Raw genomic sequence first — 17,751 nt, forward strand, 5'->3', positions numbered from 1 at the left:
TGGGTTATTTTTATACAGGAGGGTGATGTTTTTTTCATTTTTGTGCCTCGAAACTGTGGAATGTGCTGGTGTGAGAAAGCCAGTCCTCTTGTTCCGTCAGCCTGTCCGCACCGCCAAGCCGCCGAGCCGCTCTGTTGTGGCCGATGTCTCAGGCGGGGGATGGTAAGCAGCCCGCACACTCCGCGCACGTCGGCACCCTGTCGGCGGGCCCGGGGGGCGCGGCGCTGGGCTCTGCGTGTGGCAGGCCGCCCTCAGCTGGGCTCTACCATGTCTTCAGAGATCCCCTCGACGTGTCGGCGACTAGAGGTTTTCAGCTCGCCTGCCTGGACGGCGCGTGCGTTCCACAGGTGGGGGCGGAGTGCTCATAGCAGGGGTCGGGGAGCGTGGCTGGCTTGGTCCTGCTGAAACCCCTCCGAGGTGAGCTGACCCCTCTAACGGGACTGTCCGCTCTGCTCTGCGGTAGGAGCCCGGGCTCTCCACACACACCCCTGCCCCTCCCAGCCTCCCTGTTCCCTCAGTGCTGCTCCCCCAGTGGCTGACCGGCTTCAGGACTTCCCTGGCCCTGCCCCATCCCTCGTTCTGCCGTCCCCCGGGGGGCCTTCCCAGGTCCGTGGCTCTGCTGTCAGCTCTGAGCCCCTTTGCCAACACTCACGCCTTTCTACTTGCGCGCTGGACTTCTCCGTGCTCCAGACCTGCGTGTCCGCCTGTGGGTCTGGTCGGCATCTCGGGCTTCTGTGCCTGGAACTTCTTGACCTCCTCTGACCTTTAACCCTCCGATCTCAGTGGATGGCTCAGGTACTCCCCAGAGTCAGAGTTCCAGCTCAGGAACTGGGGGGAGTGGGTGCGGGGCACTTACGCCCTCCTACAGCGGGACGACCCCGTGTTTGCCTGGGGAAGGCTTGGTGACCTGAGGTTTGGCGGAAGATGGTCTCGGTTAGAGTGAGTTTGTATTTCCCCGTAAGTGTTGCCTAAACAAGCTTCTGAAATGTGACAGCCGCTCCGACATGCAGATAAGTATTCATTATTCGGTAGCCTCAGGGAAGAGCTAGTCGTCCAAGAACGAGCTGCGAGGTTCAGTCCCGTCCACGTCTTCCCGTTCGTGTGGGAGCTGAGGTGACACGGCACCGGTGACGACTGCTGCTTCTCTGTGTAAATGCATTGCTTGTGTTCTGTTTCCCTTCCAGGGATCTTCGCTTTAACAGAATCCGAGAGATCCAGCCTGGAGCATTCAGGAAGCTGAGAAACTTGAACACGTTGTAAGTCTGAACGTCCTGTTGGGACCCAGTAGGAGACAAGTGTAGAAATCATCACACCTTCCAGCCGTGGGTAGCCCGGATTATCCGTGGTCAGGGGCATGAATGGGGAGAGTGGACGTGGGACCCTAGAACAAAACATGCCCCTCAAGACGCCAGGCCTGGGGACCCTGTGCTCGGCCGCCGTCCTGTCTTGTCCGTGGTGGACCTGTGTGGTCCACCGTAAGTGGCTACGTGCTCCCCTTCTCTTCCTGTGAGTGGCTGAGTCCCCGGCTGGGCCAGAGCCCTTCACCGTGCTAGTGAACCGTGCGATGGGGCTCGTTCACACACCGCGTCGCAAGGCGGAGGGGACGGCGCTCCTCCTGGCTGCTGGACCCAGGAGGGGTTGGGGCGTCCTCCATATGCACCCAGCTTAGTTCCAAGGACGGACGGATGAAGGGGACAGGGCCTGCCCGGCGCTGAGAGGCTCTGCGGCTGACCTGGGCTGCTGTGGAGTAACCCGAGCATGGCAGGTGGCTGGCGTCTCCAGAGGGCGGCCGTCGGCACGGGGGGAGAGACAGGGCCCTGGGACCAGGAGTCCGGAGGGCAGTCCGACCCTGGTGAGACCACCCTGCACGTCCACACTGGCCTTGCAATCATCTGAGGTGGACAGTCTGACAGGATGGGTAGATACTCCCTTGCTTCGGAGAGGGCATTTGGTCTGTGTGCGTGCAGAGGGGAGTGGTGTGCGGTGACAGGGACGCCCGCGCCCTGAGAAGACGCGTCATCAGAGGGTGAGCGCTGAGATGCTCGCGTGACTGTAGCGCTCGGCCCGTGTCGGTGCCGAGCCCCGTACCTGAGTTGTCTCAGGACCTGGTCGCCACGGTGGGAACTTGATCTCACGGTGCGGTTCGGAGGCTGGCGGTAATTCTTACTGGCACTTTCTCTCGCAGACTTCTCAACAATAACCAGATCAAGAGCATACCCGGCGGAGCGTTTGAAGACCTGGAGAACTTAAAATATCTGTAAGTGAGCGGTCAGTTCTTTACCCCGAAAGCTTGCATGTTTGTGTACCAGCTCTTTAGTCATTCAGCTGGATTTCATGCCGCTTGCAAATGAACACAAACGCACCCATCTCCTAGGGTTTGTTTTCAGGTGACTGGATTTTTGGCTGGGAGTTTTAAAATGAGTTCTTACCAGGATGAAGCTTCCTCTGCGTGATGCTAGGCGCGTGTCCTCAGCTGTAAGTTTTGTCGGTAGAATGAGACGAGAAGCCACAGCCCTGGAAGGTTGCGCGGGAGCAGGGGACTCCGGCCCCTCGCCGGGGCGCGTGGCTGGCGGGTGTGCCGTGGGAGGGAAGCTTGGTTTCAGGCGGCCTCTCCAGCGGTGGACCAAGGGTGAGAATGTCACTGGTCTCTGGAATTTCCCCGTCTTCCTCCGAGGGATTTCACCTCTTCTTGTTTTTAGGTAGTAAAATTGTGGTTTGCTTTTTGAAACTGGCTTTATTTATTTAGTTATGAGCATTGAAAACATCAGGCTTGCAGGTTAGAAGATGACCTCTCGGGCGTGTGCTGGCTTAATCCCCCCGCAGCAGTTACTGTCGGACTGGAAGCCGTTGGGACAGACAGTCCAGTGATGTTCCTGCTTGCAGATAAAAGTGGGTGTCGTGTGCTCCCAGCTCATTATTCTTTTTTTTTTAAAGCATTCTTTTTTTTTTTTTTTTTAAGATTTTATTTATTTGACAGAGATAGAGACAGCCAGTGAGAGACGGAACACAAGCAGGGGAATGGGAGAGGAAGAAGCAGGCTCATAGCTGAGGAGCCCGATGTGGGGCTCGATCCCATAACGCCGGGATCACGCCCTGAGCCGAAGGCAGACGCTTAACCGCTGTGCCACCCAGGCGCCCCCCTTCTATTTATTCTTGAGTTTTTATTTATTTGATTTGTTTTGCTTTTATATTTTAAGTGCTATTAAGTCAGAGGAAGAGTTTTGGTTTCTCAGAAAGCAGGTTCAGTTAGCTGACAGCCAGCATCTGTGTGTGTGTGTGTGTGTGTGTGTGTGTGTGTGTGTGTGAGACTTTGATTTTTAATTCTATATTTTGCTTTTGGTTTGGATTAATTAAGAGCAACTTATTATTTAACCTGCACACATACTCGGTGTTAAATAGTTCGGGATACCTTGTTTTTCACTTAAAAGAATTTTTTAAAGTAATACTTTGTAAGCCTTGCCTGCTGACGGGCTCCCCATCTCGGCACCAGCGCCCCAGCCTCGCCCCCCCATGTCCCTGATGCCCACTGGTGGAAGGACCCGGTCACTGCGGAGGGGCTGGGCAGTGGTCAGCAGGACAGAGGGGAGGGACCCCGGTGAGCAGGGACCCCAGGAGCAGGGGCGAGAAGGGGTCCTGCTTCCCCATTTGATCCCCGTCCTCGGCAGGAGAGGGCCCGCCCACCAGGACACTGTGCGCAGTTTAAACGTTTGAAACATGTGACATTTACCGACTGTTTCTGCCTTCATATTTAGTCCGTGCTTTTAGAAGTTGAGTACTGGTTATCTGCTGGGACCCCAGTCCCTTGTGGGAAGGTGTAAGCCTTCCCCTTAACTGATAGTTCCAAAGGACGCGATCACGCCCGGGGAAGGGCCTCCTGTTCGAAGTGGGCTCTGTGACCGGTAGAGTACTCTCCAGAGCCTGTCTTCGGAAGATGACCAGTGCCCGTTAGTCTCAGGAAAGCAGAGGGTGCGCCCATGTCCTCGTAAACACACGTTCTTCCCCATTCGCGGGCGGCTCAGTTGTCCTGCGCACTCCTGTTGTCTTTAACGTGTGGGCAAGGTGGGGCTGCGCTGCTAGGCTGTTGCCCTGTTGTTTAGAGCGATGAGCCCAGAAACCCCGTTCCGTAACCGCAGGAGCGGGAGCTCCCACCAGAGCTGAGGTTGCCAGGGGTCAGGCCCTACTCTTTCAGCTTCCTAAGTAGTTACTTAATTTCGGCGATTCTGAGCCGCCACTGTCTCTGAGCCTTACATAGGAGGAGCCGGAAACAGAACGCTCAGTACCGCTTCCAGACCACACAGCCGGTGGGTGGCAGCGGGAGGCCTCAAAACCACGCAGCCCAGCGGAGCACCCGCCGTGCCAGGCCTGTTGCGGGCACCGGGCTCTGGGCCGGCGGTGAGCGCCGCCTGTTCCTGCTGAGGCTTGCCGCTGTCCGTGGGTCACCTCGGCTGGTTTGTGCGGTGGGAGAAGTGACAGCCCCTTAGTGGGATGGCGGCAGTTAGTGTAGCGGGTCCTGGCAAACAAGCCTGCCCCGAGCCCTAGGGACCAGGTGCAGCAGTGCCCCGTCCAGGAACGACGTTAACTCGGAGCAGGCATATTTGGTGCGTAAGTAGGTGGGAGCCCAGCCGGCGGGGATGTCACGGCGGGGATGGCATGGAGTTTGAGGTCACCGGCAGAGGAGAGGCGCCCAGGGCACACGTCTGCACCTGATACAGAAATCACGTCTAACGCACCACGTGCGCGGGGCTCACGAGATCTGCTGCCGCAGAGACGTGTTTGTCCTGAGGACGGTTCCGACCACGCGCCACGTCCCTGGAGCTGTGGTGCTTGGAGGGTCCTCGCCCTGCAGCCTCGCCCAGGAGCTGGCAGACTCTCTGTGAAGGACCCGGCAGCACATGTCTGAGGGGTCGCGAGCGTTCGGGCTGTGCCGTGGCTGCTTGACCCTGCCGAGTAGCCCTGGATCAGCCTCGGACGAGCGAAGTCGGGGGGGTGTCCATGTTACGTGTGGACACTGAAGCTCAGATTGCATATAACTTTTCTGTGTCCCGAACTATTAGTCTTCTTTTGAAATTTTCAACCAGTTAAAAATTTAAAAACCATTCTTACCTTACAGATCGTATAAAAACGGGCAGCGGGCCAAGTCTGTGATTCTCCCAACCTGCCCTTTTGCTTCTGTTCTGTAAGAATGGGATTCTGGTGGGTGAGGACACATTTAGGCTTCGTATCGTCTGCTCCCCAAATTGTTCCCGGGTCTTAAAACACCCAGGTTCTGGAATCTTACAGTCCACACACACGTGTGCAGAGGTGGTTCTGTTTCCTTCAAGCTTTGAAGCGAGTGCGTGGGCAGCACGTCACAAGCCGCCCTCCACGAACCCGTGACTTTTTGGAAGACCGGGCGGTGGTTGGGTAACGTCCCGTTTGGACCCTTCTCCTTTGAGGCAGGGCCGGGACTCTCCGCGAGGGGAGCCACACCGCCGTGTAAATGTTTCGTTCGTATTCTGCTACAGTCATTAATTTTAAACTCTTTCCGTGCGTCAACGTAATTCTTCTTTCCATCTGGAGTGGCGGCCTCTCGTGTGTATGCTAACGCTCCCCCATTTCTTGTTTCAGCTATCTGTACAAGAATGAGATCCAGGCAATTGACAGGCAAGCATTTAAGGGACTTGCCTCTCTAGAGCAACTGTAAGTGACCCCCTCCCGCACCTGAGTGTCTTGGATGTCACCCACCCTTTGCCTCTCGTAGGGAAGATGAACTAAGTCCGCTGTTTGCACGATGCATGTCTGTACTAACGGGGACGCAGGGAGTGTGTGCATGCCGATGGAGAGAGCGGTTCTGTCCGACACCCCTGCACCCAGGAGTGGACGGCAGCCCATGCCGAGCACCCGCGATACAAAGAACAGTGAGACCGAGCGGCCCCCGCCTCCACGGTGCTCCCTGTTTAAAGCAGAGACAGACTTGCGAACGAGGGAAGGTCTTCGGGGCGGGGCATCCGGGGCAGTGCGGGGCGAGCGGTGGTCCTGCTCGTGGCTCCGCACGCGTCCAGTAACTTTGTGCGTTTACGTCATTATTGCGGATAAACGAACTTTCTCCGTGCGTTTCTAGTCAGTGTGTCGGACGTGGTTTCTCTGACGGCACACGAAGTCAGTGTGCTCATTTTGGAGTAGAGCTCCTGGTAAGAGGGGTCTGCTCTGTGTGTTCGAGCTGACGTGGCTCTGAGGAGTTTCACAGGGCCATCCTGTCCAGTCACAGGCCGGGCAGGCCGTTGTGGTGACGCGGCCTGACGTCCTTCCGCGGCAGCTCTTCATGAGTCTGCATGTTTCCTCGGCGGGCCGGGCACAGCAGCGTCCCCGGAGACGCAACGGCAGAGCTGGGGCAGGGGCTCCCCCCGAAACCAGGTGCTTCAGAAACACACACAGTGCTAGTGGGTCTAGGGGTCTTATTGCCGTGTGATCTGCTTTGCTGAGCTCACCGTGCACGGCGTGCAGTAGGGCTGGGAAGCAGGTGTACGTCGGGAGGGTATGATCTCCGCTTCGGAGAGCAAGAAATGAGAAGTTCAGAGTGTTGCAGAAACACATGGATGTGTCTGGAAAGCCTGCAGGTGGACGGAGAGTTTACGAAGGGTGGAGTTCTAGCATCTGACCCACTTCTCCTGGGACGGGGGTAGTAAGGTAGTCACAGCCAACACCTGAAAAACGGTGTCTGATTCAAGCATGCTGAGAAAATTAGAACCGGTTGCTGCTCACCCTTACGAGGGGTGAGTCGCTGTATTTTTGAGGAGGAAAGAGGCCGAGTCTGGGGAGACTGAGGCCCTCTTGCACCAGGAGCATGGAGCAGGGTGTCAGACTGACCGTCCTGGAGACAGCAGGTCCCCGGGTAGGATGCCTTCAAAACCCCGGGTTAGGTAGTCAGGGTCTGTGCCACGGAGACATGGCTCTCCGTCTGAGTGTCGGTGAGTGTCTGACGGGACAGAGAGACACTTAGGACCAGGTCCCCGCCTGCAGGGAGGGTGCTGTGCAAGGAGCTGAGGCTGTTCCTGGTGGGTGTGCACGGTGCCGTGGTCCGGGAGGGGTGGGGTAGCTCCTGCTGGGGCTCCCCCTCCCCATGCCAGAAGCCCCCCCCCCCCCACCCTCTAAGGCTGCCGGGTGTCTGTGGAGCCTCAGCTCCAGCTGGCTCCGGGGAGACCCTCCTCGTCCCGTGTGGTGAAGATGTGACCAGAGTCAGAGAGCGTAGATTGGGGCTGGGGCCCGTGGCTGCCTTCGGTCATGGGAGGGCGGTGGCATCCAGACTGCCTGGAGCTGTGGGGAGCTCAGCCCTGTCTCTGCTCAGCGAGAACAAGCCACAGTGAATCAGGACAGGCCGGCCCTCCCTCCCCCCTCCTCCCCGGATGCCTCCCCCAGGGCCCCACCAGCCTGCTAACAGGGGGCTCCTTCAGGCTTCTCCCTGACAGCCGCCGACTGCGGATTTCCCCCCGTTCGGGCTCCCGTACACCCTGCTCGCGGGCTTCCCACCTGGAGTGGACTGCGATGGGCGGGGACCTGTCTGCGGGACGTGCGGGAGGCGGCTGTGGCTCTGACCTGAGCTCTGTGGGCTCTGTAGCCGCATCTGCGACCGCCCGGACTCGGGGTCACCGCGGCGCCCTCCCGGCGGCCCAGGGAGCCATGGACGGGCAAGGAAGGGCAGCTGAACTTGGGTGACCTTGAAGTCACAGGAATTTCAGCGTTAGTGAAGTTCTCTAAGGGGTCCAGGGTGTGTTTCGAGAACGCCTTCTGTTTGGTGTTTGGGCTCGTGATGAAACCTGTAACCGCTCGTGTCTGTCCCTGTCGCTCTGCCGGGCCCCACGTGAGCGAGCCGTGGAGGACGGAGACCTCTCTTCTCCTCCTGTGGGTGGGGGGGGCTCGTTGCAGAAGCACCCCGTCACAAGGCCGCGTCCAAGTCCGTGTCCACTGTTTCACTTAAGGGGAAAAACACGGTTTTCACAGCGAGAAACGCAGTGTTCAGGAAAATGAGAAGAAATTAGTTGTACCAAAAATGGGTAAATTATGGAAAGCAAGGAGACATAACAAAAGAAGAGTAAACACTGGATATTCCGTGTAATTGAGCCCATTTGAGGAAACACGTGATCTCACTCTTTATTATTTCTGTAGGTAATCGTACGCTCGGTCTGAAATTCAAGTGTGAGTTCGCCCTCCCCCTAAATTCACACAGCGGTTAGAAGATTGAATGAAGGTGTTCGTGTACTTACGTGTGTGCTGTAGGGAAGGTTACCGGACTGTTGCCTGCAGAGGCCCAGGGCCGCACGCAGGTCACAGGCCGCACAGTCAGGCCTCGGTCAGAGTCACCGACAGCCCGTCAGTCATATAGTCTGTGCAGTTTTTAATTGTATTTAATCTTACGATTTGATGATTTCACTTATTTTCCACACAGTGTAGGAAATCTAGGATTATTGACACACGAATTTGAAAAGACTTAGGAGACATTTTTTTGAGCAGAAAATCTAGATTTGCAAAACGTAAAACTGTTTAAAGTTTGTTTCTTTTCTCTGTCTCTCTTTTTTTACACTTGTCTAGGTATCTGCACTTTAATCAGATAGAAACTCTGGACCCAGAGTCATTCCGACATCTGCCAAAGCTGGAAAGGCTGTAAGTTGCATTTCCTCCCGCTCCCCCGCGTCTGCCCGCGGTCCTGGGCCGTCGCCCCGTCCAGGCTCCGCAGGAGAGAGGAGGCCACTGTCTGTTCAGGCCTCTGAGAATTCGCCCTGCAAAGTCCCTGCTCCTTGTCTCATAATTCAGAGGCGGGACTGACAATTGTCTCTTTCTTTGGGAACGGGGATAAAATAGAAAGGAAAGAAAGCCTACTTCTTTTCTGGACAAAATAACATTCTCAGATTCATTTGTAGGAAATAATGCACTCACTGAGTTATTTTTTTAAAGCTGATTTGACTGTTTATACTCTTTCCTACACATGTAAGAAACATTTTAATAAGTTGGTTTGTTGTGTTGTTTCTTTCAACAGATTTTTACATAACAACCGAATCACACATTTGGTTCCAGGAACATTCGATCACTTGGAATCCATGAAAAGACTGTGAGTATGTGTTCCACGCAGCCCCGTGTCCCTGTGGCCGTTGACCGGCCCCATGCTGGGCTGTCGAGTGTGGGTCCCTCTCAGGAAAGGGCAGGAGGCCCCGAACCCTTAGAGCGGACGCAGCCGGGAGCCCGGGTGACTCGGGGACTGTGCCGGCAGATCGACCTTTTCATATGCAAGCAAAGCATTTTTAGAGTCAGTTTTAAATTCTTCAGATTAATTTTTAATCCCATTTTGCATATTTTAGTGGTGGGAGTAAAACCCCCCGAGAAGAACCCTATCCTGTTCCCTGTATGAAGCGTTCCCACAGCTGGACGTTAAGTACACTGGTCTCCAATTTCTCAAGGCCTCTAAAAATACTTTTTCTTATTCCGAGAACTTAACGTTAATAGAACAAAGGTGTGCAAGTGCCGGTGGAGACAGTTACCCGACACCTTGTGCTTTGCCCTGTGGCCGCGGGGCTGCCCTGCGGCTGGCGATCCGTCCCCGAGGGTGTGCGAGGAGCTCGCTGTCAGAAAAAAGTGGAGAATCAGGCTAAGAAGCATAGTTCTGGTGCAGAACACAGCGACATAAGACAGCTGTCCTCGCTGTCCAGGAGTCCTTCTGGGTAAAGCAGTCAGCAGCCGCACTAAAAATGGCGTTGTGGGGAAGACGGAGGAGCACCTCCATGTTTGAGAGAGAAGAGAGAGCAGCGGAGAAAATGCCAGAAAGAACAAGCTGAGGGCAGCCAGGTGGGGCCACTCGAGTGGGGAGCTGGCCGGCGTGGTTCCCCTTTCCACCCTCCCTCTGTGGACGGATGCCAGCCTCCAGCCTGGACACTGCTGTCTGTCCTGTGCGCGGCACCCCCACCAGTGGTTTGCGGGTCAGGCCCGTGTGCGGTGGGCCGGAGCTGCTCGACCCCACGTCTCACTGTCTTCCTCTTGTCAGGCGACTGGACTCCAACGCGCTTCACTGCGACTGTGAAATCCTGTGGCTGGCGGATCTGCTGAAAACCTACGCCCAGTCGGGGAACGCGCAGGCGGCGGCCACCTGTGAATACCCGCGACACATCCAGGGACGCTCGGTGGCCACAATCAGCCCCGAAGAGCTGGACTGTGGTGAGGGAGCCCTGCGGACCCCCGGGGGGACAGAGGCGCCCGAGCCGGGCATTGGCATCTGGAGGGCGCGGCAGGTGCACGGCCCCACCTGTCTTCCGCGTCGGTGTGTCTCCAGATTGTGTCTCGGGGGGACCCGACAAGGACGCCCTTGGCAAAGCCGCAGCCTGTATGAGCATCTGTAAGCAGCTGCCGGGTTCCTTGGCTTTCATGTCCAGGTTCCCGGAACGCACGGCCTCTCCTGCTGCCCCCACGGCCCTGTGCCGACAGGCCACAGCTGCTGGGCCCGACTCCCGGGTGCTCGCGGGGCGGGGCTGGCGGGTCCATGCCGCCGAGAGCCTCTGCCCACTGGGCTGTGCCCACGGGCATGCACCGAGAAACCGAGCACTAGAAAAGGAGCACAGTCAGACGGCAGGGCACAATCTCACGGAGAACGCCCACGGGCTCCTTCACTTCCTCTTTTCCTTGTAGCACTTTTGCCGAAATTAGTTTCTGTAAAGCATCATCATTGTTTAAGTATTAAGGGTCTATGTCCTGGAAGCTAGAAGTCCGTGGCTTTCAGAAGTCTCCCGCCCGGGACATGGCTCTCCCATCCGCATCGGTGTTTGTTAACTGTTCTTCTGTTGCCGTGTGTGCTTGGCTGAGCACGCGGCTGCCTCGGTGGTGCGCGGCGTCCGGGACCCTGTGCCACGTGTGCCCATCCTGCTGCCGGGCGCGGTGGGTCTCCGGCTGTTGGGAGCCACGCTGCACATGAGCAGGGGTGCTGGGCTGTGGGCACCTCGGGGACAGGACAGGCCGGGGCTGAGTGCTCAGCCACCCTGGAGTCTAAGCCTGCCCCGCACGGCACATTCCCCTGAGCCAGCCCTGGGTGTCCTCGTCTGGCGTCCGCTCCCTCCTCTGGGGCACAAGCCATCCTGGCTCCACTCACCAGCCGGCTCTGACTCTTCCCGTCAGACCAGGCTCGGGCGCCCTGGGTGCTCCTTCTGCCTCCCGGTTAGCAGACTGGAGGAGACAGCTCGTCTGGGCCCGGGGCCGTGGGAGGGGGACGCCCAGGGGACGAAGGACAAGAGCTCTGCGGCGCTGCCCTGCATGGTAGAGATTTCTGCTCTCAGGGTTGCTTTAGCTAAAAAGCAGCATTTTCTGTTTTACTCACTAAAAACAGCTTTTCATGGAGTGCGCCGCACGCACGGGTCCCTCGCCCTCCTGAAGGGGGAGCAGCGGCTGGGGTCTTGCTGGTGCCTGCTGTCACCCAGGCTCTTAGGGCAGATCTGAGGGTCGGAAAATGCTGGGTGAGGACTCAGCCTGTCTGCGGAGAAGCCCGTCTGTCCTGCTTGTGGGAGCATTTGTGGTTGGGATATATGTTTGCTTGCGATTTTCTCTTAAACATGAGGGATTTGGTTTGGGTTCTTGTTTACTTTTACGGGACGGTTTAAGACCCAGAGATGTCCGTTTCCTTCTTGGCACAGAAAGGCCCCGGATCACCTCGGAGCCCCAGGATGCGGACGTCACCTCGGGGAACACCGTGTTCTTCACATGCAGAGCAGAAGGCAACCCCAAGCCTGAGATCATCTGGCTGCGAAACAAGTAAGTCGGGCACCGGCCAGGCTGCCACCCGTGCTCACTGTCCCCCCAGATGCCCCGTGGGCTCCGCCGTGCACGGCCCCACCCCAACACCTGTGGACGCCCCTGGACACTTCCGTCCTCCGCTGTGGGGGGAAAGGGCTAAAGAAGAGAATTTTCTGCATCTTTTCTGCTGTAAAGGGGGGCACGTGGCTCCCCCTGTGGGGGGTGAAGAGTGGGAGGGAATCTTGGTTCTTAACCCGTCCACGTTCTGTGGCTGGAAACTGGTGCGTCTGGTCACTAGGGCTCTGCAGCTGGAGCTCTGGGACCGGTCCTCCCGGCTAAGGCGGGGTCTTCCTGCTGGGGCAGCGTCTTCAGGGACACACGTCACGCGAACACTTGCATACTTAGCTCCTTGTGCGTCCGATTTGCCTCAGGAACAAGGGCTCCCCATCCGTCCGCAAGCATTTGGGGTGTGTGGGGGCAGACGTGTAGGGGCGCTCCAGGGGTCAGCCCACCACGGGCCCGTGTGAACGAGGACACCTTCCGGCGTACGGGGAGAACCGAGTCCTCAGAAGGAATCGTGAACGCAGAATCGTGAACCTTGTCGAGGCTCCTGGGCCCGTGCTCACAGGGGCACGGACAGGCGCTCGCTTGTCAGTGGATCTCGGCTCCCAGCACTGACGTTCTGAGCTCACGGGTCCTGTTCGGTCGTGACTGGGTGAGGAGGACGCCCCCTGAGCCATCGTCCCAGCCCACCCTGGGCTGGCGAGTCCAGCAGCGTTCACGGAGAAGAGGAGCAGAAGTGGGAGCTCGGCATCGCGAGCCGTGAGGTGCAGGAGGGGAAGACGCCTTCCTGCCTGGGTTTGTCGCCATGACCTGGGCCCAGCGCCATGTGGCGATGTCAACTGGTGCTGTCCTGGCCTTCAGATAACCTGTTATCTTGGGTGACTCTGGACTTGTTGAGATTTAAAATCCGGAGTTAACATAAGAAGAATAAGTGTGTATTTAAAAGGCAGAAAGGATCGATTCGGCCGAGCCCTCTACATCTGCTCTCGTAAGCAAACACGTTGATACCAGAAGTTAAAACGTCATGGCTGAGCTCGGCAGAGGGGACGCCCCAAAGCCCCGGGCTTGAAGTCTGGTGCCGGGCTCTCCCTCCACCTGCCAGCCTCACCTGTGGGCCAGTCTCACCTGCTGGTCAGCCTCACCTGTGGGCCTGCCCCATCATCTTGAATGAATTTGCCAGAAACCAAGGAAAATGTGTCCTTTGAATTTTTCCCTCCACATTCCTTTTTCCCCTTTGGAAAGAAGACTGCTTTTTAACTTTAAAATCTTATAGATCGAACATGTGACTACAGTAAGTCGATGAATTAGAGACCTGGGTCAGCCCCTTTCCTAGGAGTGCTGATGAGGTCGGGGCCTGTGTGGTAGGACAGTTCTTGGAAAGGCCAGCTGTGGCATCCCCTGTGCCCCCAGGTGCCAGGTGCTCAGGGGCTCTTCCTGTGGGGATCAGGTGTGTCCTCGTGCTTTCACAGCCTGAGCACCAGACTTCTGTCTTTGTAGCAATGAGCTGAGCATGAAGACAGATTCCCGCCTCAACTTGCTGGACGACGGGACCTTGATGATCCAAAACACGCAGGAGACGGACCAGGGGATTTACCAGTGCATGGCCAAAAACGTGGCCGGGCAGGTGAAGACACAGGAGGTCACCCTCAGGTACTTTGGGTCTCCAGGTACGTGCAGACGACGGCCCTCACTCCCCGCGCCCAGCCGGGTAGGGACGTGTGTGGGATGCAGGTGGGACGCGGGCAGGGATGCGGGTGGGACGTGGCTGGTGCTCTAGTCTACAGCCGAGTGCCCTCGGCCGCAGCCTTGCAAAGCATGGTCCTCGGTGAGCCTCAACCTTTGCTCTGCTTTTTGAAAGAACTCAGACCGGCATTTCGTAAAGGAGTCCGTTTGTATTTGTTGCCGTGAGAAGTAGGTTCTGATTTCCAAGTTCCGCATCTTACTTGGGATCATTTGTCCAGCTTTTTCTGAGTTCCAAGCCTTCGTTGGAATAATTGTTGTCCTTCCTCCATTTCCTGCTTCTAGTCTGGAAGTCGTACGGTGTCCTCTGTGTCGGTGGTTGGCCTACAGCGTCTCACACGTGTTCTTAGGTTGTCAGAGTCAACGTTCCTGCCTACCGCTGTCTCCAAAATAGGCTGAGTTCTGTTTTTCAGTGTATGAAACTCTCTGTTTGCGCCTGGCGGTAGTGTCTTTCCCACTTCTGAGTCCTGTCGTGTCTTTCTGCGTCTCTGCTGTTCCACTGGCCCCGAGTCCTTTCTGCCCAGTGGAGCAGGAGTCAGGATCCCCACGCAGGGACCAGCTTTCGGCTGACAGAGCCCGGAGTGAGATTCGCTTCCCCCTCCCGCTGGTTCTGGCTCTCTGCCACCGAGGGGCAGCTCGTGGGGCAGCCAGACGCGGAGCCTGCTGTGTGACGTCGTGTTGGGCTGGCCTCGCCTTTGCCTGCCCTCATGAGGCCACTTCCCACGTGACAGCTTGAGCACGTGCCCTCCTGGTGGGCTTCGACGTTGGGGTTCTTGTCCCTGCAAATGGCGGTGCGCTCTGGCTTGCCGTGCTGCAGAAATGCCAGTATCGGGACCATTTCTGCATTTCCTGTCCTCTGCTGTTCTTAGGTATGTGGGTGACGGAGCTTTAGCGCTAACCAACATGAAAGACGCAGAGCAGAGATGTGTCTTCCCTGCTTCTTTCCTCACCCCTAAGTTCCTACCACCATCCCCACTCCCTGGGATTACGCCCAGCGCCTCCTTCTTCATTCCTGCCTTATGGTCTTCCGTACGTGACGGCTGCTCTTACGCTTTCCTCTTCAGTGCCGCGTGGGATTCGTTACCTGGTGGAACGTGATCTGTTTAACTGGCTCCTTAGCAGGAATACCTCCGGGTTTTTCCCACAAGTCTTTTGCTGTTATAGGTCCCTTTATCCAAAACCTTTTGGGCTGGCTATCGTTTGGAAATCAGAAATCTGGGAAATTTCAGCAGGGCCATCTGGTGCACGGTCTGCTGAGCCGGCTGGCGCTGCCGCGGGGTCCCGGGTCCCACCCTGTGATCAGCGTCCCTGTGAATAGTCAGCACGTGGAATAAGTGAAGCCCGTAAACGCCTCATGCCAGATAGATAGGGTTTTACAAAGAAGGGATGGAGAAGTGTTTTATTTTTGGAGCATTTCTGGATTCCAGAATTGGGGAGAAGGGTGTTGGCCTGAATACACATCACAGGAATGTTTTAAAAACATCCCTGTTTGGGTACATACGTTGCTTTCCATGTTTGTAAACTCTTAGCAGAATAGCTTCTGGTTGAAAGGGTGCATGGACCGCGGCGGTCCTGATGGGCGTGGCCGCGCCGGCCCGCAGTGGGGGTGGGGGGACCCGGCGGTCCTGATGGGCGTGGCCACGCCGGCCTGCAGGGGGGACCTAGGCCGTGGACACCACCAGCAAGTGAGTTGTCTTCTGCCCAGACTCTCTCACAAGACTCATTACTAAGGGCGTGGATTTTCCCTCTGGATTCAGAGCTGAAAAGTACTATCTCGATGTAGCTTTAATTTGTATTTTTCTTTTTGTGAGGGAAATTGGTTATTTTTATATGTTCTAAATATAGTTTAAAAGCAGGGTTTCACCCGAGGAAGAACCTCTAGCCGGGTCTGACCAGACTGACCTGATGTACTTGGAATCGCAGAAGCGGGGCTTCTCCCTGGGGCGCCGGCCGCCCCGACCCGGGGCACGCTCACCCTCGCTGCCTGCACGTTCCCTTGCTCGGGAAAGGAGGCGAGAGCACATTCTGATTCAATCATGTTTGCTTTACTTATTTTAAGGGCTTCAGACGGAAGGAAGATAGAAAAACCCGAGCAAGACGCCGTCGGTAACCTGGACGAAATTAATGCAGAACTTGTGTTTCGTTGTGACAGCTCGACCCGCTTTTGTAATCCAGCCACAGAACACGGAGGTGCTGGTCGGGGAGAGTGTCACGCTGGAGTGCAGCGCCACGGGCCACCCCCCGCCGCGGATCACCTGGACCAGAGGGGACCGCACGCCGCTGCCCGAGGACCCTCGCGTGAGCATCACCCCCTCTGGCGGCCTCTACATCCAGAACGTCCTGCAGGACGACAGCGGGGAGTACACGTGCTTCGCCTCCAACAGCGTGGACAGCATCCACGCCACGGCCCTGATCATCGTCCAGGGTGGGTCAGGGCGCCCGTCCGAGCACACGCCCAGACCCTCGCCCGCAGCCCTCCCTGCAGAGGCCCCACCCCACCCGCCATCCCCACCCTGCAACGGCGACGTGCTCCCCACACCTCACGGCTGGTGCAGGACTTGGTGATGCAGGTGTAATGGTAGCTCCAAGAGGCCCCTGTTTCGGGGCCTTATTTCTGGCTGTGTTACCTGTGGCACCAGGGCGCCTGGCGAGTGGACGCTGTCGGCGTGCACGTGGGTGGGCGTGCACACGTGTGTGGGCTCCATCAGAGAGTCTGGCCCTCGTCTCACGGTTCCCGAGCATCAGCTTCTGGACCCAGGATGCTGAGAGTGCTTGTAGTGTTAAGACCCCAGCCCTGTGTTTCCACACGTCCCAACCGACTTGATCGATTCTTAGTTTAGAAATAAATTGCAAAGCGGGGCATTTGTGTGGAAGCTCTCAGAGAAAGTGCAGACTACGGAGAAGTCAGTGTTTTCCCTCCCCCTCTGCCCTCCCCGACCCCTCCCGCCTGCAGGGGAGCCGCCTCACGAGCGGTCTGTGGTGGGTCCGTCCTGCCGGCTCCTCCTTTGCCCGCGTGACCACGCAGGCCTGCGGTCTGGTGGTTCCTTTCGTGCGGATGGAGTCAGTCTGGGTTTGGGGCTGTGTGACTGTTGGCCTAGCGGCCATGAAGCAGCCCCCATCCCCACGCCACTGTGTTATGTGACACTTAACCACTTCCAGGTGCTAACTGGGTCCGACAGCCAGAGGGACCTGGGGTTCGCCTCACCGCCACGGGCGGAAGCAGGGCGCCGCCGCGCCCTCCCAGCCGTGCAGCCCCCGGCCGCGTGGAGTTACAGAGGCGCCGGCAGGATGCCGGGAACACCTCCGTTTGACGCTCTTTCTGCTGTCATGGCCTTCCCTGCCCGGCGTCCCTGCTCGCAGGCCCTCCCCCTGCGGCACAGCCGGTGGCGGGGCCCGTCGTCTTGGGGCAACGGCACCTACAGGGCGCTAACGCTGACGCTAGCTTGCAGCATCTTTACCCCAAACTGTCTTTGAAATGTTGTTTCCAATGTTTTCCCTTCCGGAAGCTCTTCCCCAGTTCACCGTGACCCCTGCAGACAGAGCTGTTATCGAGGGTCAGACAGTCGATTTCCAGTGTGAGGCCAAGGGCTACCCACAGCCGGTCATCGCGTGGACGAAAGGAGGTGAGAGCTGGGATGCGCTCCACACTGGGCCTCTGCCCAGGCCCCAGCCCACGTGAGCCAGGGGTGGGGACGGCCGTGTCTGCGTGTTCTGGCCGCAGGCCTCGCCCACGGCTACGGTGCAGGACACGCGGAGAAGTGCGGGCAGCCTTCTGCTGTCCGGCCCCCTCTCCTCCCAGGTGGACCCTGTGTCTTCCTTCAATTAGCATCTTGATGAAATTTCATAGCAGGTAGGATAGAACGTTCTGGAAACTGTCACAGCATATGTTTGAAGCTCAGTGTCACTTTATTCTGTGGGTGTCATGCCGTCTCCATCCGTGGTCAGACGGCTGATCACACGGATTCTTCGGGGGCGACCTCCCCCCCCCCCCCCCGTCCTGCTCCAGCTGGTGAGCTGGTCAGATGACTTGATGAAGACAGACTTACCCCAGGACACTGGCGGCCTGGCTGGGGGGGTCTGGAGGGGGTGGCCTCAGGGCTCTGTCCTGGAATTGACCTTGAGGACCTGCCGAGGGGCCCTGCCTTGAGCCAGAGGGCAGCTCCCTGCCTCCGTCCCCTGAGGAGTGAGCGCCCTGGGTGGGCGGGT

The 17,751-nt window shown here is 57.6% G+C and overlaps 1 protein-coding gene across 10 annotated transcripts in view; it reads left to right on the forward strand.

Moving 5' to 3' along the window:
- Window positions 1-17,751, forward strand: part of PXDN (peroxidasin) — a 70,512-nt gene that overhangs the window by 27,822 nt on the left and 24,939 nt on the right. For 6 of the 10 annotated variants that reach the window (XM_044390016.3, XM_048222555.2, XM_026518004.4 and 3 more), the window contains exons 2-11: window positions 1,185-1,256; window positions 2,186-2,257; window positions 5,608-5,679; window positions 8,566-8,637; window positions 9,011-9,082; window positions 10,010-10,179; window positions 11,643-11,760; window positions 13,303-13,472; window positions 15,698-15,970; window positions 17,052-17,168. In XM_044390016.3, the coding sequence (XP_044245951.3) occupies window positions 1,185-1,256; window positions 2,186-2,257; window positions 5,608-5,679; window positions 8,566-8,637; window positions 9,011-9,082; window positions 10,010-10,179; window positions 11,643-11,760; window positions 13,303-13,472; window positions 15,698-15,970; window positions 17,052-17,168 (1,208 nt within the window). The remainder of the gene's footprint in view (window positions 1-1,184; window positions 1,257-2,185; window positions 2,258-5,607; window positions 5,680-8,565; window positions 8,638-9,010; window positions 9,083-10,009; window positions 10,180-11,642; window positions 11,761-13,302; window positions 13,473-15,697; window positions 15,971-17,051; window positions 17,169-17,751) is intronic. The other 4 variants (XM_044390023.3, XM_048222554.2, XM_048222557.2 and 1 more) reach the window with 1 other exon arrangement.

This window comes from Ursus arctos, unplaced genomic scaffold, assembly GCF_023065955.2.
Source record: "Ursus arctos isolate Adak ecotype North America unplaced genomic scaffold, UrsArc2.0 scaffold_8, whole genome shotgun sequence".
Classification (NCBI taxonomy): Eukaryota; Metazoa; Chordata; class Mammalia; order Carnivora; family Ursidae; genus Ursus; species Ursus arctos.